The following is a 23680-nucleotide window of genomic DNA, read 5'->3' on the forward strand; positions in this document are numbered from 1 at the left end:
AATACGCTGTCATATGACTTTGATGGATAATTTTCTTTTACTTTAAACAAGAAAAGCAATGTAGCAGATGTATCTTTGCCCCCTCACCTTTTTCTTAAAAATATTTTTAATTTATACTCCCCCCTCCAATTCCAATTCGATTCATTTGTTTCGTCGATGGCGTCGACACAGCAAAGACAGCAGGATACAGACAAGCCGGCGACCCTCTCACAAATTCTCAACCGCACACAGCAGCTGCAAACAGCAGCTGTAGAAGCCTCGGACAGGCTACGCGACCAATGTGTCCAATTCATGCAGACCCAGTCAATTCGGCTCGAGGACACAGCCGACACCGAACTTGAAGACATACCAGGCATAGACCAGTGCATGAATGAGCTCATGCAGTGCATACTGTACACGGAGCTGCGCAAGGATATCCGCCAAGTGACTGATGCCCTCGAGGGTGTTCAGCACCGGTTGATGAGCAGCAGACAAAATACAAATAATGTGACCGAGCTAAGCTCGCCAAACAACGAGGAGGCGGCGTCAGTTGATGAGCCACCGGAAACACCGACAATGCTGTCTGCATCAGATACGTTTAGGACTGCTCGCGGTATGCCGCTGTACACCGATTTTGAACACACCCAGGATGTTCCGGATATCAATGTCGATGAGGATGTTGCTGAGGCGCAGGCGGTTTCTGAAACGCTCAAGGACTTGAAACAGCTTGAGCAGAGGCTGTATGAGGCCTGTATGGAGATTGACGAATGGCGGCGCACCCCCTGCGTGTCTGCGCTTATATCTAGCATTGGCCCGCGACAGCCAGATGCCTTCAGTGACTCCCAATCTCCCTCGGTGGGGTCATCGGCTTCTGTTCGGCTGCCTGTCGACAGGATCATCGGTGAGGCATTGGAGAGACGGCGCACGCGTTCTTGCAGTGTGGGCTATCTGGCCATACATCAGGGTTGGAATGACTGCGGAATGGGCTCGAGCCATCCTGCACCACCGCTTCCTCCAATAAGTAGGTTGCTTCAGGTCGAGCGTGAGGCTGAGGCGCTGCGTCCTCTCATTATTAATCGCCCTGTTTGGTCACCACCACCGATACAGTCGTTGGCCTTTAATGCGCCCTATTCGCCCGGCCAACTCTCATCCCAACCGCAGTTCAACTCCCTCCGCCTTATCGACACGCCCATCTCATCAACGCCCAGCGAGGATACTGCTAGTACTCGGTATCGGACCATTGCTGACGACGTGCGCATCATCGGTTGGGTGACAAAGGGCAGCGGACTGGATATTCACACGGAATTCAAAGTAGTCGTGCATTTGACCAAGGGTGAAATCTGACGGTTATGCGGAGATACACCGATTTCGAAAACTTGAGGGACGTGCTTTGTGAGAGATACTATACTTTTCGTAAACGCATTCCAGAATTACCGTCGAAGAAGGCGTTTGGCAAGTTTGAGGATAAGTTTTTGAAGAAAAGAGAGAGCGGGTTACAGTTTTTCCTGGCATATGTCATGCTGCATCCGGTTATTGGCTGTAGTTTGAGCATAAAGCAGTGGCTGGAAGGGAGTGAATGAGTAGCGTTTTGCGTGTTGCTATTAAACGTTTTGGTTATATTTATATTTATTTAGAATTAAAAACTAAACATGACTATATAATATATATTTTATCTCCAATCCCTAATTCCGATGGTATGGTGCCTCCAGTAAAGAGCGAATCTTCTGGTATCATCTATATTAGCTTAGGTACCTTACATTAATTGTCGACTATAGAATATTACAAAAAGAATACCTACTCAAGTTTAGCCATTTTTCTATAAGTGGGATTCCTTCCTGCGTATTTTAACGTCGTTTTGCCAAAATGCCAACGTATTAGAACACCATAGTCTTTAGCTAGGAGGTCATTATCCTTAATACGTGATCTCAAATTCTGAATTGTGAAATCGCTTTTGATGTAGAAACTAAATAACTTGCCGCCACTAGCACAAATAACTTGAATCGACTCTGGCTCATTATCGACTAGAAACTTGAGGGAATTATGCTTGTTTTGTAGGTTTTAACACTTTGTTTTATTATTTCCATAAGACTTGGTGCAGTTTTTTTCGTGATGTTGTTTTGGAAGTAGCTTCCTAATTGAGAATTATTTTCCATACGTTGTTTTATGCGCGCTTTTAAAGAACTAATAATTATCTAATGTATTAGTAAAAATGGTTTATAAATAAATTAGAGAAAATAAAAGTGAAAAATAAAGAGTGGTATTGAGCAGTCAAAAATAAAGAACAGGAAAAGTGAACTTGCTTGGACTTGACAATTTGTCTTTTGGCAAAAAAGCAGCCTTTGTATGGGCATACATTGCTTTTTCAAATGACAAATTTTAATGTAGTAGTTTTTTATATATAATTGTTATGCCAACTATCTTTTATTGCAATATGCCGTCATTTACTAAAGCTTACAGATATCTCTCCCTTAGCAGATTTTCAACTGATGGCCATAAAAGCCATGGTAGACAGCACAGGACAGGCATGCGGGTACATAGTATGCGCACGCGCGTGACAAGAATATTGTTTATGATTCGATTTTAATTACAAATCAATATTAACAAAATACAGATTTGTTGCTAGTAAGATTTTTGGGGTCAATATCGGCGTGTCAAAATTTGCATCAATGGGTCGCGCTCTTTATCTCTTTATCCATGCAATTCTTTATTTTTTATTTTTGAAATGACTTAATTGTCCACATTTCAAACTCTCCCGCCTAATATTGTGAGTGCCATCATTGGTTTCCTGTTCGATGATGGTATAACGCCCCCATACGAGAGCTATGACTACGAGTGCAAACCCGAGGCATACGACGAGGAGATATATGTAAACTTTTTTATTCTCCATTGCAGCCACGTCTAGCGCAACGTTATGATGAAATACTATTGCTGCGATATCAACATAAAGATCGACTCCGAAAACTGCGTGGTTGACATTATATTCCCGTACTGGCCTCAAAGTACATTGAAGTTCTTCTGTCAACATTCCATTTGGTTAAAACCGTGGCTAGCACCTTCATAACTATCGTACCTTGTTGGATGGTCAAGGAGTGCGTTTGCTAACCGATAAAGGTGTATGCCCCGCAATGTTCCTGCAGGCTCATTCCATGAGTATTCTTATCAGTAGACCCTTACAAAAGTACTTGGCTAAGGCGTCTTATAGAGGACTGAGTAGCCCAACCTTGGTCGTATTCCTCAAATCGCCCACTCCTAAAATTAATTATATTAGGCTGGGTACGTATTTCAGGTACCACGTGGATGGCAATTCTCCCAAGGCTTCGCAGTTTTTAGGTGATCTCTGCACTGTTCTGTGTTAGGGCGTGGATCAATTATGTGTGGAGTTGCTTTGGCTTGGCTTCCCAATTTCCCCAAGTCCCGAGTGACTTCTGGTGTAAATTCCATTGTGCACAGAATTAAGGAGCACTACGGGTTGTCTACAAACTCGCTCGGCGGAATGCAGGAACATTGCAGACGCTGGAGGTAGAGGACCTGCTTGACAAAGAGTTTTATTCGATTTTCCTCGACCCAGAAGACCGCCCCGTTATATACCCTGTCCTCGAGAAATTGCACTTTGGCTGTGGGCAATATTGCGAAGAACTTATGATTTCTGCACTTGACACGGCAGCTGCTTTCCCAAACCTCAAGTTCCTTCACACGGTTAATAACTTTCTGGATTCTAACGATCTTTTTCTCCGAGGCAATAGCGGCACGCTCGAGTATCTGCACATGTCTATTCACTTGGAGATAAAAAGGAGCCTCGAAAATAATAACCTTTTAGGCACACATCAATATCCTCGACTCCGCCACTTCAGCTCAGCAACAAGCATTATATTTATAATACTTTGCTCTCAAAATCATTGATTTGACGTTGTCAGCTTTGTATAGTTTGGAGTTTAGAATGATGCTTGACAAGGGTATTACTTTTTTTTGCCAGAATTCAATCAGGATCGTGGGTCAGAAACATTCAGTCACTGTCATTTGCGAACGAAAGGCTTTATTTCAGGTATTTGGTGTACTTGCTAAATCATTTCCCTATGCCTGAGACACTCTCTTGCGACTTTGATTTTACCTCAGACATGCCACTTTTGCCTGGGAATTTTGAATAAAAAGAGGTTGACGAAGCCGAGAAGTTTTCAATAGCCGACTTTCGCAGGCTAGCAGGCGAGATTTGCGACGATTATTTCCCGCTTGGCAGATTTTCCAAGACCTGGAATATCACGAATGATAAGGGACACCTCACTAACGATATTTTCGGGGAATTATACTGATGACCCTGCTTTGTCCTGAGCTGAATTGTGCGTCCCTTCCTGCTGATGCACTTTTAGACTGAACGAACGCCGTCGTATGGTCGGAGATGAGCGACGGAGGAGTTTAAAGGTCGCAACAAGCGCTTCGAAGAGTTACCTATATGTGCAAAGGAAATCGAAACATTTGAGTACGGTTCTCCTTAATAGACTTCACGTGTTTTAATTTATCAATAACATACAAGTATGCTTGTAGCAATAAATTAATGAAAACAAAAGCTTTAATTGTAAATAAACCCACCCATTATTATACAATAAAAAATACAATATCCAAATTTTAAATTTTAAAAATTATCCACCACTCATATATTAAAGCTTTTCATTTTCGTTTTAATTTTCGGTTATTATATTATTTTCAATTATGAGTGACAAAAAACCCGATTCGAATTCCGACTTTAATTCTAGTTCCAATTCCGATTCTGAAACTCAATCAGCAAGCAGTGTGGACTTGGATATGCCGCAGCAGCAGTATCTGTGTCCAATATGCTTGCAATCCGTCAGCAACAAATGCTACACCGACCCCTGCTACCACCAATACTGCTTGCCTTGCTTCTTGCAATGGGCAAACCACAGTCAGCGCTGTCCGCTTTGTAATGCACACGTAACAGCCACTATCCACTACACTTTAACAGCCAGCCAGCCCGTGCGAACACCACTTCTTACACAACGACAGACACCTCCCACGACGCCTGCTAGATATATTCAATATGGGCGCAGCCATTTGTTAGAGCAAGCAGATATTGAATTGGGGATGCGAAAGCGTGAGTCTGTTTATCGACACAATCTATGTCGAGTGAATAACAACAGGCGCATGCGGGTGTCTCATCTTGGGTCGTTGAAGAAAATGATTCAAAATGAGAGATGCAGAGAGTGGATTCGGAGAGATTTGCGTGTTATTTTGGGCGTACACCATGTCGGGTTTTTCGAAGAGATGGCAGTCGCTATGGTTGGCACCGGCGATGTAGCAGGATTGGAAGTAGTTCTAGGAGAGAAAACAGGGCGGTTTGCCGACGAGCTGGTGGCTTTTGCTAATTCATCGTTGAAAATGGGGGTTTACGACAAGTACGTGGCTTACGATACATTGTCAATTAGTTGACTTTAAATAGTTGTACTTGTCGAATTATTATTTTATAGCAATGCATTTAAACGCGTAGGTTGATATGCATGCAGGTGAGCGACCTCTTTTTTTAAATGTCAGTCAAAAACATTAGAAAGAAATTACACGGCGCTGTTGTAACCTTTGGCAAATGAAAAACAAATGTTGGCATTTACAGCTTGGATGGAGTTCAAAGACACAGTGCGTAAAAATAAATTACGTTATTTCAAGTTCATTTTATTTATTTTTTGTTTATTAAAGACCAGCATCTTTTATAATAAAACAAATTAAATTTTAAGGGAAAATGGGCTTTCTTATTGCACGAATGTTGCTTGTTGGAAAATATACATCATTATTTTTCTAATAGTTTATTAAGGGAGCTTGCTCCGGGCGTCTCAATATTTGCTTTTTTTCCTTTATCCCACATTCTATTCTGCACCCTCTACCTTGGAGGTTTTTTATTTAAATTATCATTAGAGCGTATTAAATTTCCATCTGATATTATATTTGTTTATATCATGCCCAGACCGACAGGATATTGCGATATGGTCTTCTAATTTAACGGTGGTTCCAATGTCGCAAACTCATACGACCTGAAACCCGAAGATCGAAGCGCCTTTGGAAACTTTCTTGATGATGAGCTATTGGAACAGATTTATGGGCTTTCTGGTATACCAACGGATATGCTTGAATTCAGGGTGCTTGATTATGATTAACACAAAGGAAAAAGTTCAAACATCAGTCTTACACTGCTAAAAAAATAAAGCATGTCATGTATGTAAAATTAATTTTTTAAAAAAAATTTGATACCTATATAAAAGGTTTATAGTAAATATTTGGCCAACCCGAATTGAATAATGCCAGCAGTTTTTTTTATAGGTATTGTTAATATTGGCATAGGATGGGAGACGGCAAAAATACTAGAGTATGCGTGCAAACTTTTGTTCAACAGCAAGGGATGGCCATGGACTAAAAGGGTGCTTACATTAAGCAGCATAATGTGTTGTTATTTCTAGTTTTAGTGTAAATTTTGTCTTTTCAACATAATTATTTAAATATGAAATATTTAGCACTCATGTGCTTAGCTCCCACAAGAACCAATTACACAAATTCCAAGGCCATAAACAATGGGGGGTCCTTTTTGCAAAGACCCCTCCGCTCAACTCCAACAACAAACATTTATATAATAATTTCACCAATACATTTATTTAATTGTTAAACAATGGCAGAACGCAAAGTTATTAACAAATATTTTCCGCCAGACTTTGATCCTTCCAAGATCCACGGCTGCGACAATCCAAATCGCAGCAAACCAAAGTCCGACTCATGGCCCCCTTCTCCATGCGGTGCTCCACCTGCGGACAATGGATCGGCAAAGGCACGAAATTCAACGCACGCAAAGAAGCCATTGAAGATGCCAAATTCACTCCATACAAATATTCCGTTTCTACATTCGGTGCCAAAAATGTGCGTCAGAAATAACGTTCAAAACTGATCCCGAAAACCTAAACTATGAGGTGGAGCGTGGGGCACAGAGGAATTTTGAGCCCTGGAGGGAGGAAAAAGAGATAAACGAGGAGGAGGAGAGGAAGAAGACGGAAGGGGAGGAGGGGGATCCGTTGAAGGCGTTGGAGAATCGCACGGAGGAGAGTCGAAGGGAGATGGAGGTTATGGATGCATTGGATGAGATTAGAGTTATGAATGCGAGGGGAGAGAGGGTTGGTGGAGAGGCAGCAATGGAGGCGGTGGCAGAGAGGGCCAGAGGGAGGAGGAGAGGAGGAGGGAGGAGGAGAGAGGGAGGATGAGAGGCTGGCGAGAATGGCGTTTGCCCCCGATGCCGGTGCCCGATGCTGACGGCGATCCAGTGGAGACCGGGCGCAGCAGGCGCATTAAGAGGGCCAGGGAGGAGGATGCGGTGCAGAGGGAGCGCGCGATTAAAAGGGTGGCGACCAGTGTCCGGGCGCCTACTGAGAGCAGGGCGCCGGTGATCCCGCTGGGATTGTCCAAGGCGCTGCTGGGCATCAAGCGCGTCAGGCCGCGGGATAATTGTGTTGATGCTGGTGTGGTGGTGGAGGAGGTCGAGTGTGACTTGTCGGGACAGGGACGGAAATAAGCAAGCCTGCCGCCACAACACTGGCCGGAATGCTCGGGGCATACGGCAGCGGCGACTCTGACGACAGCGACAGCGACGGCGACAACGACAGCGAATAAGGCGAATAGACAAAAGTATATTTAATTTATTCTAATTAAAACTAAATTATTTTTTCACTGGTACTCCTTCATCTTCTCCTTGCTGATGAACGACGGGTCCGTCGGCACAACCATCTGGTCCTGTGCGCCAACAACCTCAATCTCCACTTCGAACTCCTGGTCCAAACCCAAATAGGCATCACTCACGAGCAACAGCCTCAGTTTATACTTTCCAATGGCCTGCGGCGTAATAAACGCCAATCTAACAGATCTCGTTTCTGGCGTCTTCATCGCCTCCGGCGCATTCTTCACCCTAGCATTATTAGCCACCTTGCCCTGCATAGACACACGCTTAACCGCCAAAAGCTCCTCCTCGCCCTGTGCTAGAACCACCCACCACCCCTCATACTGGGTCTTGCCAAACCTCGGCGTATACGCCTGGCCAGGCTCGCACATAAACCCAGGCTTCCCAAACCCACTCTCGGGCCGTGTGTACGTGAGCGTAATCACCATGGAGTACTGCGTCATCGGCAGCAGACCGCAGAACGAGTCCATTTTGGACTCCTCCCTGGCGGCATCAGCATCAGCATCGGCGGTGGCCGTGGCCGTGGCGGTGCCTGGCGCAATCGTCACATCGACAGGCGGCAGCGCACGCACAGCCTCACACCACGCCTGGACATCGGCCGGGCCACGGCGCGCAGCCAGGGGGGCAAAAAAGTCGCGCAGCTGGGCGTCGGACATAACCAGGAGGCTGCCAAGGCACCTCGGTTGCTGCGCGCGCCCCTTCCCCCTCCCGCTCGGGCGCGCACCAGCCAAGCCAAACAAACTCTTGATCTCGCCCAGATCCATCCCTGGGGAAATCTGGCATAGCGGCGAGTCGCCAGGCATGCTCGCCTGCTTGATCGCCTGCATCAGCTCCATAGCAGCAACCGCAGGGGCCAGCAGCCCCATATAAGCGGCAACATCAACCATCGCCTGCAGAATGCGAATGGACGAGTCCAGCACCGTGCGCGTGTCCGTCGCATAATCGCTGCATGGCAGGTCTCCGCGCACCATGTGTTTCTGCACAAGCAGGCAGGTTTTAGCGTGCGGACTGAGGTAATCCACCACCTGCGCCTTGCCGAGCGCATAGGGCACGGAGCGCTCAAGCTCGCGGTTCAGCAGGTCCTCGTTGTGGCGCACGGGAATCTCCGCCCACTCCGCGGCGTCGCTGAGCAAATGCAGAAGGCCGCCGAGCGGGTGCGCGCGATCGATGGCCGGCAGCCGCGTGGCAAAGGTCAGCATGGTGGTGTGCGACAGGTAGTACTGCGACGCAATCCGGCCCAACGGCGTCGGACCAACAGTTACGCGCGCGCCGTCCTGCTCCAGCGTAATGCACTGGGCGCGGTGCAGGTCGGTGAAGCACTGCATGATCATCTGCGACAAAAAGCGGTTGACGGCAGCCTCCGAGGCGTCCTCGACGCCGTAGTACGACGGGTTCTGGCGCAGGCGCCGGAACAGGTACGTCCACGACAGGTAGTCGACGGCATCCTGCGCCGAGCCAATGGCTCCAGTGGCGACCTCGGCGTTGATGTGCTCATGCAGGTGCTTGTGCAGCGACGACTCGACGGGGAACGGCTCGTGCAAAAAGCGCTTGTAGAACTCCTTCTTGCCGTCGGACACGAAAATGCGCGCAACAGCGCGGTCGTCGAACTGCGGGCGGCCGGCGCGGCCGATCATCTGGAGCACGTCGGTGATGGGCAGGTCGACGTAGCCCTTGGTCTTGGCGTCGTAAAACTCGGTGCCCTTGAGGATCACCAGGTGCGCCGGCAGGTTAACGCCCCACGCCAGCGTCGACGTGGCGATCAGCACCTGGATCTTGCGCGCCAGGAACAGCTCCTCGCACAGCACGCGGTCGGCCTCGGTCAGCCCCGCGTGGTGCATGCCGATGCCAAAGCCCAGCGCCAGCCGCAGGTGCGCGTCGTGCGCGCGCGCCATCGCAGCGTCAGCCTCGGCGTCGGCCATGTGCAGCAGGTGGCGCGGGTTGTCCTCGACGCCGCAGAACGCAATCAGATCCTGCGCCGTCAGCCGCGTCTGGCGCCGCGAGCTCACAAAGATCAGCACAGGCTTTTGCGGCGAGTGCGTGCGGATGGCGCGGTACGCCGGGCGGTTCATCGCGGCCATGCGTGGGCAGTAGTGGCGGCCGGCAAAGCCGTCGATGTACATTTCCAGCGGCACCGGCCGCACGCTGTGGCGGAAGTTGAACAGCCCGGCGCGCGTGATGCCCAGCCACGCGGCCAGGTCGCGCGCGTTGGCCAGCGCCGTCGACAGCCCGACGATGCGCACGCTGCGGCCGGTCTGCGCGGCAATGTGGTTCATGCGCGACACAATGACCTCGAGGATCGGGCCGCGGTCGCCGCCCAGCAGGTGGATCTCGTCGATAATCACCAGCGCCACGCGCGTCACGTAGTCGCGCGCCTGCCACGCGCGGCTGACGCCGTCCCACTTCTCGGGCGTCGTGACGATGATGTCGGCGCGCCGCACGGCGTCGGGGTCGGGGCTGGCGTCGCCGGTCATCTCGACCAGCGACCGGCCCAGCGGCCCGCACAGCCGCGCGCGCCAGTCGGCCACGCGCTCCTTGACCAGCGCTTTGAGCGGCGCAATGTAGACGACCTTCTGGCGCGGGTGCTCGCGGAACGCCCACCACAGCGCCAGCTCGGCCGCCACGGTCTTGCCGGACCCGGTGGGCGCGCCCACCAGCGCGTTGAGCGGCTGGCGGTACAGCGTGTGGAAGATCTGCGTCTGCACCGGGTTGAAGTGCGCAAACCGCGCGCGGCAGATGGCCTCGAGCGCCGCGTCCTGCAGCGCCGACACCGGCAGCGGCTGCAGGTCCAGCAGGTCCGTGTGCGCGTCGCAGAGCTCGGGCAGCTGCACGTGCCGCAGCGACACGGCCGCCACGGTCTCGGCGCCCAGCCAGCGGTCGGACACGGCGCGCACGAAGAGCTGCGGCGGCAGCGGCTCGTGCACGGGGATCGTGAACACGGACACTGCGGGCGTGCGGAGCGAGCGCCGCCGCACCACGACGCTCTCGGCGTGGTAGATCTCGGTGTTGTCGGCGTCCTCGACCCACACCCAGAACGCCTCGGCCATCCCGTGCGCGCGGTCGCTCCACTCGAACGCTGCCGTGGCCGTCAGCGTCACCTGCAGCACCGTGCGCGTGATGGGCGCCACCGACGCCGACAGCTCCAGCCGCGGCACCTGGCGCACCAGCGCAGCCAGCGTGGCGCCGTAGCGGTGGTTGTTCGTCATTGCGCCGAGCTCGGCCGCGTCCAGGTCGCGCATGCGCTCGAGGTCGACGCTCCCGCCCTCCAGCCGCCGCATCACCTCGTGCGCCACGCCCAGCTGCTTGAGCGGGTGCTCGAACGGCCACATGCGCTTCTCGATGGCCTTGCTGAGCGACAGCGCGACGGCCGCGGCCGGGCCCCACCGGCGGCTGAGCGCAATCTCGAACAGCGCACGCACTATGCGCGCGCCGTTCTGCGCCACGTACGCCGCGTCTGACACCAGCGAAAAGTCCTCGATGCGCGCGCGCGAGATGCCGGCCTGCAGCAGCACGTTTGTCTTGGCTGCGGGACTGTCAAGCCCGCCCTTGACGTCGCAGCAGCAGGCCGAGCCGAGCAGCTGCTTGAGCTCCTTCTCCTCGGCCGCGCGCACGCGGATCTGGTCGAACTCGGTGCTGCGGCTCAGCAGCGCAATGGCGTCGGCCTCGGTCATGCGCGCGCGCATCGCAGAGTTGAACACCGCGACGCTCTGGTGCCGCAGGTAGTATGCCGACGCGATGCGCCCCAGGTCCTTGGGCGCCATGAACCCGGTGGCCGAGTCGAACACAATCATCTGCAGCTGGCTGAGCGCGCGCGCCGCCTCGACGATCAGCTCGCTGCGCCGTGCGCCCAGCTGCGGGTCATCGGCTAGCTCGTCGCCCGACAGCCCGTACGCCAGCGGGTTCTTGCGCATGCGGATCAGCATGTACGTGTACCCGAGCCACGCAACACCCTCGGCAATGCTGGTCACCGTGCCCAGCGCCACCTCGGCGTTGAGGTTGTCGACCATGTTGGCTGCGAACCGCGACTCGATCGGGTGCTGCATGGTGATCGCCGACACGTAGTGCGCGAGCCGGTCGTGCGTCGTCAGAATGAACCCAACGCCGTGCGACTCGTACTGCGGCCGCCCGGCGCGCCCAAAGATCTGCAGCACGTCGAGGATCGACAGGTCGGTGAACGCACCCTTCTGCGCGTTGTATACCTGCGTGCCCTTGATCACCACCGCATACGCCGGCAGGTTGACGCCCCACGCCAGCGTCGATGTGCAGCACAGCACGCGCACCGTGCCCTGCGTGAACAGCTCCTCGACCAGCGTACGGTCGCCGCGCAGCATTCCAGCGTGGTGGATGCCGAACCCTGACGGCACCAGCTCGCGCAGCTCGCGGTTCGGCGACTTTGCCAGCCGCGCAATTCCAGAACCGCCACCGCTGCTCGGCGGCGGCGGCGGCGGCGCCGCAAACTCGTCCATCACCCCGTCGGCCTGCGCCAGCTCGATCAGCGCCTGCGCCGTCTTGACCGTGTCCTTGCGTGCATGCACAAACACCATCACCTGGTGGCCGTCAGCCACCAGTTTGCGCACGCGCTCGTAGCACGTGCGGTTCAGCAGCCGTGCTGTGGCCTGCGACCCAGCCTTTCCGTGCACGCCGACAAAGTGCTGCTCCAGCGGCACCGGCCGGAACCCCGAGTCAAAGTAGAACAGGCCGCGGTGCGGATTGACGCCGAGAAAGTTCGAGACGTCAACGTAGTTCGGCAGTGTGGCGCTCAGCCCCACCAGGCGGATCATCGACTGCCGCGCCTCGACCTGCCGCTGCGTGCGCGCGATCAGCGTCTCGATGACGCTGCCGCGGTCCTCGTTGAGCAGGTGGATTTCGTCAACAATGAGCAGCTTGACCCGGTCGACCAGATCGGTGTCGCCGCTGCCCTTGCGCGTCACCACGTCCCACTTCTCGGGCGTCGTCACGATGATCTGCGTTGCCGCCACCTCGGCCTTGGTCAGCTGCATGTCGCCTGTCAGCTCGCGGCACTGGATGCCGAGCCACCGCAGCCGGCTCTGGTACTTCTCCGTCACCTCGGCCGCCAGCGCCTTCATCGGCGCCACATAGACAATCTTAAACTCGTCCTTCTGCACCGAAAACTCTGGCTTGCGTCCGTCGTCCGCCCACACTAGGTCGCCGGGCGCTGGCGAGCAGAACTGCGAGATCGTGCGCAGGATCGTCAGCAGCGCCACGTCGGTTTTGCCCGCGCCCGTCGGCGCTGACAGCAGGATGTTCTCGCCCGAACCGTACGCCGTCGGGTAGATGATCGACTGGATGCGGTTGAGCGATGTGTACTTGCGGAACGTGTACCGGCACAACGGGTCCATGTCCGCCAGCAGCACCGGGTCCTCGTGGTCGCGCCGAGGCGCCGTGCGCGATACTGGGATCGTAATCTCCTCATGGTCGGCGAACTCCTCGCGCACCGTGCCCGCCGGCAACGTGTACTTTGTCCCGAACATTGACAGCATGTTACCACTACTGTTTCCGGCTTTGCCCGTCGTGTAGACGTGCGGCAGCTGGTCTGGCCCGCGCCTCTCGGGCCGCAGCGTCTCGGCCGGTCGCTGCGTCAGCTGCCGCTCGCGCGCGCGTCGCAGGTCCGAGCCGAATCCCAGGATTAGCGCCGCCTCGTCGTCTCCAGAAGCCTCGATGGACTTTGCGCGGCGGCGCTGCACCTTGAGGATCTGCTTTTGGATCACCAGGTCCTTCTCTGTGGTTATCGACGCCTGGACGCTCGGCAGCTGGTGGGTGAGCTGCATGGATGCCGCCACGCGCAGGTAGTCGGATTCACGCATGATCGCGTCGACAATCGCCGTGCGATTCGAGATCAATGCCGCGAGGAAATCCATGTGGTCGTAGCCGACGAGCTCCAGAAGCTCGCCCTGGATGTCGTTGTCGGCGCTGGGGACCGCAGGATCGTGAATATCCCAGTGCACAAGGCCTCGGTCTCCTCCTCCCCTGCGCTGCTGTTCTTAATGGCTGTCTGCTGGCAGAGGGAGAGCAGCCATGCGCGGTTGTACTGTGGTGGCTCGCCTGCGCTTTCCTTGAGCGTTGCTTGCTCGTTTGCATGCTCCAGCTGTGCGACGTACTCGCTGAGGTCCGTGCACAGGAGGATCTCGGGTATCAGCGCCGTGTGCGCCGCCCAAGGTTTTCCAATTGTTACATGTGAGCCTGGTAGGCTAAGGAGGACTTGGCGAAGGATGAGTTCGCTTGAGATGCTTTGTTGAAGCTCGCTCCAGGCCCCACTCATGTCTACCTTTTCCTGCTGCTGCTGCTGCTGCTGGATGATGTCGGTGACGTTGGCAGCAGCGGCTTTGCCTGATACCGCGGCGCTGTCACCTTTGCCCTTGTCCTTGCCTTTGCCCTTGCCTTTGCGGTCGCTGATATCGTCCTGCAGTATAGTGTCATCTTCTGTTGTTTCCTTTTCTATAGATTCGCTCTTTCTCTGGTTGAGCTGGTTTGCCCTTCGGCTGAGCAGCGCCTCACGCCGTGCGTCTCGCTGACGCAAAAGGTCGCCGAACCCAACTTTGTGTTGGTTTTCGCTTGCCGTCATTTTAATTTGTAATTTTTATAATGCAATTATGGATAAATTCAAATGGAAAAGAACTAATAAAAAATAAAATATCATTGCATTGCATTTCGATTCTGCAGTCTTTTACATTGATTGATATATGCGGTTTTGTGAACCTGGCCAAAAACTGCGGTCACCGTAAATATAAAATGAGAGGGGAGATATTTGCCTTCTGAGCCGAGCCGTCTTTTGTTTTTCAAGACCCATTTCCTCCACTCACCCCCCAATCCGAAGGAGCGCTCAGTCAACAGGTTTAGATTTTTTATTTGTCAGGTTTATAAGAACAAACAACTTCGTTTGAAGAGCTGGCGGAGAGACAAAAGATGTTCCAAAAAGCTGTCAAAGTCTGCATTATTTTGCTTGTGACTGAACAAACAAATGAATGAACAAAAAACAACGCGAAAAGAAAAAAATTGTTCTCAGAAGACTGAAAAGTGGAACTGCCAAAATTTCACCTTTTTTTTTCTGCCAGTCCTGCACCCCCCACCCATTCCCCTATTCTTGAAATTCCTTTCCCTTTTTCTACGCCCCGATGCGTCAGCAGCCCACATGCTTAACATATCGTCGATTTTCGCGACTTTTTTCTTAAATTTTCAAAAATAAGACAATTCGTAGCTGTTATTATTTTTTTGGTTGTTAACAATTGCAATTCAGTTTTTTCTTTCTTTTTTTGTCTTTTGTTTCTACTTTTTAAATTCCTAATAAAGTTATTGCTGTCTTTTTTGATTCTTTCTTGCTTAATTTTTTATATTTACTAAACATCTTTTTTTGTACTAAACAGAAAAATAAGCTCTCAAAAAATACACCCTCCTTTCATTTTTCTTAATTCATTTTTTTACATTTTGTACAATGGGCCAGACACTTTCGGAGCCAGTTATTGACAAGCATTCCACCACCGGTGGCGACGAGCGGTACCTCTACGGTGCCTCGGCCATGCAAGGCTGGCGAATCTGTAAGCATCTTGGATTTTTCTCTTTGAATTCCAACAGCATCTCGCTCTTATTTTATACTGTCATTTTTTTAATTATGCTTGTTTTCAAATTATCTTGTGCCTGCAGTATATGAACCTGCCCTATCCCAGCCCCCCCCCCTTTTGGGATGAGTGTGAGTGGATTTGTTTCCAAGGACACAGCACAAGCATTGTGAAGTTTGGAATTCTCTCTTTTATTTTTTTGTTGCCGCGCAGATTGTGCACAATCTTGCGAACCAAACGAAAAAAATAAATAACCTCATTGAAAACGAATGCAATTGCTAGCTTCATACACACCCCTCGTGGCCCTAAAAATTAATCATCGCTCGATACTAAAGAAAAAACTACGCCTGCTTACCCCTATCCGTCGTCACCCCCACTCCTCGAAACTTTTTATTTGTTACTATGTAGCTATGGAGGACGCTCACACCACTCTGCTCAAGCTGGGCCCTAACGGCGAGTCGGCCTTTTTGCTGTCTACGACGGCCACGGTGGCCAGACGGCGGCCAATTCTCGGGTGCCCAGCTGCATGACTTTATTATTAGGGAGAAGGCCTACTCCAGCGGCTACTACGAGGATGCAATCAAGAGCGGATTCCTCTCAGCCGACGCCCACCTGCGGGAAAAGCCCGAGATGACCAACGACTCATCCGGGTGCACGGCTGTCGGCGTCCTCCTGACCAAGGACGGAACCGCCTACTGCGGCAACGCTGGCGACTCACGGTGCATAATCAGCTCCAAGGGTCGGGCCATTGCCCTGTCCACGACCACAAGCCCACGGACGAAATTGAGTTCAACCGCATCACATCGGGCGGTGGATTCGTCGAGTTTGGCCGCGTCAACGGAAACCTTGCGCTTTCACGGGCGATCGGCGATTTGAGTTCAAGAACAACTCGTCGCTGCCTGCTGAGAAGCAGGTAGTCACCGCCCACCCCGACGTCATCAAGCACACCATCACTGCCGACGATGAGTTCATTGTTGTTGCCTGCGACGGCATCTGGGACTGCATGACTAACCAGCAGGTTGCCCAGTTTGTCCATGCCAAGGTGGTTGAGGGCAAGAAGCTTGACCAGATCTGCGAGGACATGATGGACCGGTGTCTGGCTTCGGAGAGCGAGCTCGGCGGTGTTGGCTGCGACAACATGACCGTAGTCATCGTTGCCATCCTTAACGGCAAGACTGAGGAGGAGTGGTACGCACATGTCAAGAATGTCGCCGAGGAGACCAACATGAAGTCGTCACCGACACTCAAGAAAGACTATGAGCGCAACTTTGAGGTCTCAGACCTTGATATTGATGCCGATGGCACGACGAGCGCTATTATCAAGCAGGCCCTGCAGAGTGACGAGGAGGAGGCTGCCGGCGTCGATATCCGCGCTGATGCCCTGGAAGGCAATGTTGCCGCTGCCGCCGCTGCTGCTGTTGCTAAGAAGTCCGAGGACAATTAGAGCGAACCCCCTCCCCTAAAAAGTGCACTGTATCAAAATTAAACATTGTTTTTGTTTTGTTTTTTTCCAACCTCTTTTTTCTCTTCTTTTTCTATCTTTTTTTGACCTCTCCATTTTTTCACACATTTTTCAAAACTCTTTTTCTTACAGTTTTTTATTTCCTTTATTTACAATTATCAAGTTTGAAACGCTCGCTGCAATAGTATCAACAAGCACCCACACAAAAAAATAAAGAACAAGAAACACATGCTGAATCTTTTTCTGCTCATATGTATGTGTGTGTGAGAGCTGAACGCAAAACAAAATTGTGCATTGATTTAACTATTTATTTTTTGTGCACATATCCATTTCAAATCACCACCAGGGTCCACGCTAAAACACCCTTTTCCAGCCTGAAAGTCTCTGCAGTGCTAAATTACTCATACACTCAAAAAATTCGTCAATAATGAAGCAAAATGGCGCGCACGCGCGCGCGCCAGGGTTCGATCGACAAGCACACTCTGAGGGCTCTATTTATGCGAGGCCTGGAACTGCGCACAGCGAACAACCCGATTAAAAAACCCACTTAATTTTCTTAATGTTTGTTGGACTGTGTGACGAAATCGCAACTTGCCTTTTATGGAATGAATCTATTTTTTTGTTTCTAACAAAAATTGTCTACTCGAGCAGATACAAGCGACCCACGACCCGCGTAGTTGCTGTACTTATTTTTATTGTTTTCATTTTCGTTTTCATATTTGCCTGTCTTTGTCTTTCTCTGCTTAAAGGAGCACTGAATATCAGACAAATGATGGCGCACGTTTTCTATTTTCACTGCTATTTCTAACTTTATCTTTCAAAAATCATAAAATAAATACAAGGGTCCTCTACTTCAGAGTTGGAACCCTCGCTTTTTTCCCGGCTGTTAGTAAAAAAACGAGGGGTGAAAGCCAGCATAATTTAGCTCTGTTTACAAATGAATAATGGTGCGATAAAATTTGGTTTTGTGTTTCCATCAGTCATGTCTAAATTTTTTCCTTTGCAGCAGGTTTGTTTTTCTTTGTGGATTTGTTTTTTCGTTAGCTCTTTATTTTTCCACTTTTTATTTTTATTTTTTATTTTGCGTGGCTTTTATTTACAGTTACATTTAATATCAATTTCCTTTAAAAATGGACACATTTAGTGTCGACGAGCTGGATGACAGCATTTTCGGAACCGATGCAACAATCGATTGGGCCGAGGAGGTCGACATGACGCAGGTTCTCAACACCAACACATTTGCCAGTGCTGACAGTAATGCAAGCAAGCACACCGAGAACCCTGCGGCAGGTACTTCACGCGGCCAGTCGAGAAATATCAACGGCTATGGCTCTGGCTCTGGTAACAGGGGTGCGCGGGAAAACAGAGAGCCGCGGGGCCGGTTCCAGCAGAACAGTGGCAGACAGTCGCGGCAAGACACGCGGCCATTGAGAAACCAACCCGAGATGAACAACGGATACAACAATAACACTACTAACCCCAATGCCTCCAGCGGGCGTGGGGGCCGCGGTGGGGGCAGCGGCAGTAGCAACACTGGGAGTGGAAACAGGGCGCTAGGAACCAAGGCGGAAGGTCAACCAGTCGCTCGGGATACGCGCCGCCTCCACCGGCGCAGCAGAATTACTCGCACCCACCGAACGGCATGCCGATGGGCAACGACTCGAGGCAGCACCGCGGGCCGCGGGATCGTAGTCTAAGCATGGAGCGCTCCGGCAGCATCGACCGGTCGCGCGCCTGGCGCGGCTCCTCCTCGAACAACCGCTCGCGTGCCGACAAGGCTGACCGCTGGGAGCACGACAAGTTCGACTCTAGCACCCAGTCTCACTCTTACCAGTCCGGAAGTATGGGACGGATGCGCGAGCGCCGCAACTCCAATAGCCAGGACTCTTCCATTTCTCCTGTGGACATTGAGCATATTGGGAAGGAGGGCATTTCACATGTGACGATAAATCGGCGAGAGAGCAATGCATCGTCACGCGGGTATATGGCTGCATCGTATGAGACTCCGCGCCGCTTGGGTCCAGACCATAGCTTTGAGGACCGCGGTGGCTCGGAGGTTATGCGGTTTGGTAAGGCGCAGCAGCAGCTGCTGCTGCCGGCTTTGGGCCTGTCAGCTGGCCTGCCTGTGCGCTCTGTTTCTCCACGCTCGCCTGAGGATGGCAATGCGGTAAAAGTCCCGTACCGCGCACCACATAGACGCCGGAGCTCAGTAGACAACAACTCGATCATCAACTTTGCGGTATCGGCTACTTCTCCGACCATCCACCCGATCTCTGCGTCCACCGGCGCTGCTCCCCAGCAGCACAAGCAGGAGCAGGATAATCAGCAGGAGCAGTACGAGGAGCAGCAGGATAATCAGCAGGGGCAACACAAGAAGCAGCAGGAGCAGGAGCAGGATCAGCCCAAACCTGATAGCAAAGAAGCAGACGAAGACAATGATACTACTCCCGAGGCCGAGTGGGAGAATTTTGTGGCCAACGGAGGGCTGGAGATTCCATTTGATCGGATCACCGATGATCTGCTCAAAAACATGCAGCGCACGAGTGTCTCGCAGGACAAGCCGACTTTATCTGGAATAGCATCAGAAATTACAACGCCCCTGCCGCCGGTATTCACGCCCGCGGCTGCCAGCGATGTCTCTCCAAAGCAGCGCAGCCGTGCTATGGTCCAGCTCGACGACGACAACGATACCAGCGATGACGACACGGAACACCCTGATACTTTTGAAAGCCATACTGCGCAGGCTGGCCCAAAAGGGGGAAGCAGCCCGGCGGCCGCCAATGAACAGAGTATCTCTATCCGTGGCTCAGCAAAGAAGACGTCAGAAAATCCGTCATGGGCAAGCAATGGCATGTCCTCTTTGGTTCTGGACCAGGTGGTTGCTCCGCGCACCAGGCGGCCGAGCATCCCCATTTCAGAGCGTACTACTCGAACCGTCCCGCCTGCGACATCGACTCAGCCGCGTCCGTTACCCGCCAATACAGATCCTCTGGGTATTCGCATCAAGGGGGTGGTTTCTTCCAACGCACGCTCATCCACTGACGTCTGCACCCCATCTGTGCCAATCCGGCCAACAGCCAGTGACTTGCGACCTGCAACCCCGACCAAACCGGCTGTGCCCTTGACCCGTCCGAGCTCGAGGTCGAGCTCCAATGAGGGGCGCGCCAAGGCCCAGGGACCTGTTCCTTCCACGTATTTGCGCCGCCAGGCTGAGGTCTACGACGAGGACCGCGGTCGCCACATCTTCTCGGCCAGCATCCCTTACGATGAAAACCGCTATGCGCCTATCCATGTGCATGAAAGGGACGACGTGGCTAAGCTGGCGGCCAAGTTTGCCCGCACATGGCGGATACATAACAAGGAGCAACGAGTGAAGCAGTTGCTTACTAAAATGAAGTTGGCGTACCAAGACGCAGCACTCTAAAGTTTTCTCAATATTTTTTATTATTAATCGATAATTTGTCACACTCTCCCTCATTGCACTTTTTTATGTCTTGTAAGGGAAAATGCAGGAAAGTACAGTGCAATATGCTTCTATACTTTTCTTTTTAATTTTTCTTTGTTAAAGCTGTATTTTTTGTATAAAGAAAAGAAATGAGTAAAGAGGTAAATTTTCCCTTTATTGAAATTTTACTAACAAAGGGTTGACAGGAAAATTTGCGCGCAACTTGGGGTTCAAAACACGCTTCAGAACCGGGAAATTTATGGGCCAAATTGATGCAAGTGGAGATTGATATGAGTACTCGGGAGTAAAACAGTTTTTTTTTAAAACTTTAGCATGCAACTGATGTTGATAAACAGCATGGGGCTTATCCTTTAAATATGCTAGTTATAAGCTTGAATGATATGTATGGTTTCGTCATATCATGAACCTTCACCGTTGCAAAGTATTTGTTGGTGCTGTCTTTATTTGTGCCATTCATTTCTACAGTTACTTCATGACCTTTTTTATTGTAAACTTTTTAAAGTAATTTTTGATTCCCTCCAAAGTGTTTGTCGTGTTAGTCACTATCAAACAATATTCAGTCTGTTTGTTTCTGCGACTATGTGCGACTACATATATTAAATCTTTGACAGGCGTATCTATGTAGCTCTTTGAGTTTTTAAGGTCCATTATCCAAACCTATGAGCGTTGAAAGTATGTTGAATTAAATAATATAAAGTTTTAATTATTAAAGCAAACAATAGAGCAGAAAAGAAAAGCAAAAAATGGGAGTATGTTGAGTAGTGACAGCTATGTTGGATGTACAAGAAAGCTCGCATGAAAATTGCTTGGATTTGCAATAAAAGACTTTTACATAAAAAGGGCGGACAAATAAATAAATTGAATGACTGCATGCACGCTTTCCATTAACCAACATAACAAGTCAGCTTGTAAAATGTGTGAACCCATGTGACAGTCGATTTTTTAGACAATGTGCCGGTTGATGTATTGGTCAATGTATTGGTTGATCTATTGGTTGATGTGCTGGCCGATATGAAAATCCGAGAGTTTCTCCGTGGGTCGGTCCATCCATCGGTTCGTGCGTCAAATGGTAATGTCATTTTAAAGATGTGGCTTATTACAAGAATTATAGTATAATCGCAACCTCGGAAGTACATTTCATCTAAATTAATTCTATTTGGCCCAGTCAATATATTTTTTTTGCGTTCCAACTCCCTATCAATATTGTATTTACTAGAACGATGTGCTGTCCAAATGGGCAAAACCCCGGCTTCATTAACTTTTTCAAAATTTTTATACTTGCTGAGCATATGCTCTCTAAGTTCCGAAATAAGTTCGGCATGTGTAAAGTCGCGCTTGGACTCAGCGAGTATTCTGTACGTGTGCTTTGTGTGGTCGGGCACATGGTTTTCCTTTACTGTGAGATGTTTGGCATCAAAGAAAAATTTAAATTTAGAGACCATGGTTGTAAAATAAGAAGCTTTTTAAAAGTATGTCAAAATAAAATAAAACAAGACAGTACTAAAAATAAAAATAAAACTGAACGGATGGAAGCTATTAAGAACAGCCTCCTATAAAGTCATATCCGACAATAATTGAAACTATAATGCAGTTCATGGACAAAGACGAAATGCCACCTTTTATTTACAATTGTAGAATGAAATAATTATTTCTACTTAAAGCGCGCATATACAAAGAACTTTCTCGTTTTGGCGATACATCGTTGAAAGTGGGTTTGAGTAGCTCCAACTTGAGAAAAAGAGACGACGAAACTAAGCATGCTTTAGTAAATAGTCAACAAATTACAATGAAATTGAATATATGCATGTTAATTGGAATTTAAAGGAAATTGATTGGTCCAGAAATGGCGGTTTTGTGACTGTTTGAGTAGGTAAAAAATAAAAAAATACAATTTCAAAATGTATACATAAAGTGGTCAATATTATATATATAAAGTAGTAATTCAACAATTGGTAATAGACCAACAAATTATTAAGATGGTTGCGTGGCCCAATGGATAAGGCGCTTGACTACGGATCAAGAGATTCCAGGTTCGAGCCCTGGCGCGATCGTATATATTTTTGTATTTTTATTAATGTTTTTCTAGTCGAGGGTAAAAGATATTCCGCAAACTTCTTTTTTTTCCTTGAGCAAAAAAGTTTTATGTTTCTCTTTACAAACAATTTTTTATTTGTATATTATTTGTAGGATGTCGGGAAATGACGAATTGAAGCGACAAATCGCACAGCTCGAGTCTGCGATCAACCAGCGTAAGCACATGCAATCAACTGCGCTTAGCGGACCGGCTCGCTACAGCGCTACTAGGCAGCCCTCGTACCGGTACACCCCCATTCGTCCAGCTGTGCGCTCGTCGCGCAATATGAAGCTAATTGTGAAGCCGGACAGCCCAGGACCCGCAGCTACTGAAAACTTGTCGCAGGATGGCGTAAAGTATGTGACTACTGCCAACAAACTTTTTAGGGTGGGTGGCGGATCAACAATAGGAGCAGTAGCCCACCCTCGTCCCCAGTACAGGCCACCACAGTACAGGCCACAGCAGTATAGACCTCTGGTGATAGGCGGCCTCAATAATGGAGCAATGTCAGCGGCCTATAGCAACAGACAGCGCAAAGTGGACATCGATGGTGAAACATACATCCGCAAAGGTCGCGGAAACAAGCTAGTGCGCGCTTCGGAAGTACCAGGGCCAGGGTCGGTTGAGCCACGTCTGAAGGGTAACCGGATTGTCAGCATTGAGGGTGAGAACTTTGTGCGTACAGTGCGCGGGAGTCTTATTCGCATGAGCGCCCTGCGCTCGTTCAAAATGCAGCGCTCCGTGCCCTCACCCCAAATGAGGCAGCACCGGCAGCGGCTGTGCACAAAGTTTGTGTACGGTAAGTGCAATCATTCGGCAGAAGAGTGTGCCTACTCGCACGAGCTGACGCCCGAGACAGTACCGATATGCTCCCACTTCCAGCGCGATAAATGCCTCAAAAGCGACTGCGTGTTTATACACAACAAGTTGAGCCTCAATGCGCCCATTTGCCGCGAGTTTGTCAAAAAGGGTTATTGCAAAAAGGGAAGAAGGTGCTTGCATCGCCATGTCTGGGAGTGCCCCGACTGGGTGGAGAAGGGCAAGTGCCCGGATGAAAAGTGCAAGCTGCCACACCCAACGCCGCGCAACAGGGAGAAGGAGGCAGATGATCTGAAGGCTCTGAAGGAGGAAGAAGAGTTGTTTATGAGACACTACATACAGCGGCCTGTTTTCAGCAAGGATGCAAGTGCGCACAATGCCGGCGCCGAGTCAGAACATATCAGCGACCTTGAATACTCGGATGACGAGGAGTGCCTGAGCGAGGATTTGTCTGGAGACGAGGCGGACGAGCTGCTCAAGTGGTATGATGACAACTATTTGGAGCAGCAGGAACAACCCGCGGCCGCTAGTTAGTTTTGTTCTAGTCTAATTTTTATATTTTTTGTTTTGAAATAAATCGAAGTTGATGTGTATT

The 23680-nt window shown here is 50.4% G+C and overlaps 6 protein-coding genes and 1 non-coding gene across 7 annotated transcripts; 6 read left to right on the plus strand and 1 right to left on the minus strand.

Moving 5' to 3' along the window:
• Positions 1–156: 156 nt before the first annotated feature.
• Positions 157–1323, plus strand: BX661DRAFT_199869 (uncharacterized protein; the record flags this gene model as incomplete). The annotated part of the gene is made up of 1 exon (XM_051538359.1): positions 157–1323. The coding sequence occupies one exon, from the start codon at positions 157–159 to the stop codon at positions 1321–1323; it is 1167 nt and encodes a 388-aa protein (XP_051390092.1).
• A 3278-nt stretch (positions 1324–4601) lies between these two features.
• Positions 4602–5684, plus strand: BX661DRAFT_48199 (uncharacterized protein). The gene has a single exon (XM_051539192.1). The coding sequence runs from the start codon at positions 4684–4686 to the stop codon at positions 5416–5418; it is 735 nt and encodes a 244-aa protein (XP_051390093.1). The 5' UTR covers positions 4602–4683; the 3' UTR covers positions 5419–5684.
• Positions 5685–7641: 1957 nt separating this feature from the next.
• BX661DRAFT_185870 (Sec63 Brl domain-containing protein) lies at positions 7642–12639 on the minus strand. Its single transcript, XM_051536891.1, has one exon. The coding sequence runs from the start codon at positions 12469–12471 to the stop codon at positions 7684–7686; it is 4788 nt and encodes a 1595-aa protein (XP_051390094.1). The 5' UTR covers positions 12472–12639; the 3' UTR covers positions 7642–7683.
• A 1278-nt stretch (positions 12640–13917) lies between these two features.
• Positions 13918–14339, plus strand: BX661DRAFT_185873 (uncharacterized protein). Its single transcript, XM_051536892.1, has one exon. The coding sequence runs from the start codon at positions 13969–13971 to the stop codon at positions 14221–14223; it is 255 nt and encodes an 84-aa protein (XP_051390095.1). The 5' UTR covers positions 13918–13968; the 3' UTR covers positions 14224–14339.
• A 413-nt stretch (positions 14340–14752) lies between these two features.
• BX661DRAFT_215488 (phosphatase 2C-like domain-containing protein) lies at positions 14753–16708 on the plus strand (the record flags this gene model as incomplete). Its single annotated transcript, XM_051538756.1, has 4 exons — positions 14753–15243; positions 15673–15778; positions 15807–16074; positions 16148–16708. The coding sequence occupies exons 1-4, from the start codon at positions 15141–15143 to the stop codon at positions 16706–16708; spliced, it is 1038 nt and encodes a 345-aa protein (XP_051390096.1). The 5' UTR covers positions 14753–15140.
• A 5462-nt stretch (positions 16709–22170) lies between these two features.
• BX661DRAFT_t90 lies at positions 22171–22243 on the plus strand. Its single transcript has one exon. It is a non-coding gene; the product is annotated as a tRNA-Arg (tRNA).
• A 63-nt stretch (positions 22244–22306) lies between these two features.
• Positions 22307–23678, plus strand: BX661DRAFT_185882 (uncharacterized protein). The gene has a single exon (XM_051536893.1). The coding sequence runs from the start codon at positions 22381–22383 to the stop codon at positions 23617–23619; it is 1239 nt and encodes a 412-aa protein (XP_051390097.1). The 5' UTR covers positions 22307–22380; the 3' UTR covers positions 23620–23678.
• Positions 23679–23680: the final 2 nt, after the last annotated feature.

Source organism: Kickxella alabastrina, assembly GCF_025024165.1.
Source record: "Kickxella alabastrina strain RSA 675 chromosome Unknown BX661scaffold_19, whole genome shotgun sequence".
Classification (NCBI taxonomy): domain Eukaryota; kingdom Fungi; phylum Kickxellomycota; class Kickxellomycetes; order Kickxellales; family Kickxellaceae; genus Kickxella; species Kickxella alabastrina.

Bases quoted from the DNA above. Each gene is read 5' to 3' on its own strand.
- BX661DRAFT_48199 (XM_051539192.1), top strand. From the start codon at position 4,684: ATGAGTGACAAAAAACCCGATTCGAATTCCGACTTTAATTCTAGTTCC.
- BX661DRAFT_185873 (XM_051536892.1), top strand. From the start codon at position 13,969: ATGTCTACCTTTTCCTGCTGCTGCTGCTGCTGCTGGATGATGTCGGTG.
- BX661DRAFT_185870 (XM_051536891.1), bottom strand. From the start codon at position 12,471: ATGATCCGCCTGGTGGGGCTGAGCGCCACACTGCCGAACTACGTTGAC.
- BX661DRAFT_185882 (XM_051536893.1), top strand. From the start codon at position 22,381: ATGTCGGGAAATGACGAATTGAAGCGACAAATCGCACAGCTCGAGTCT.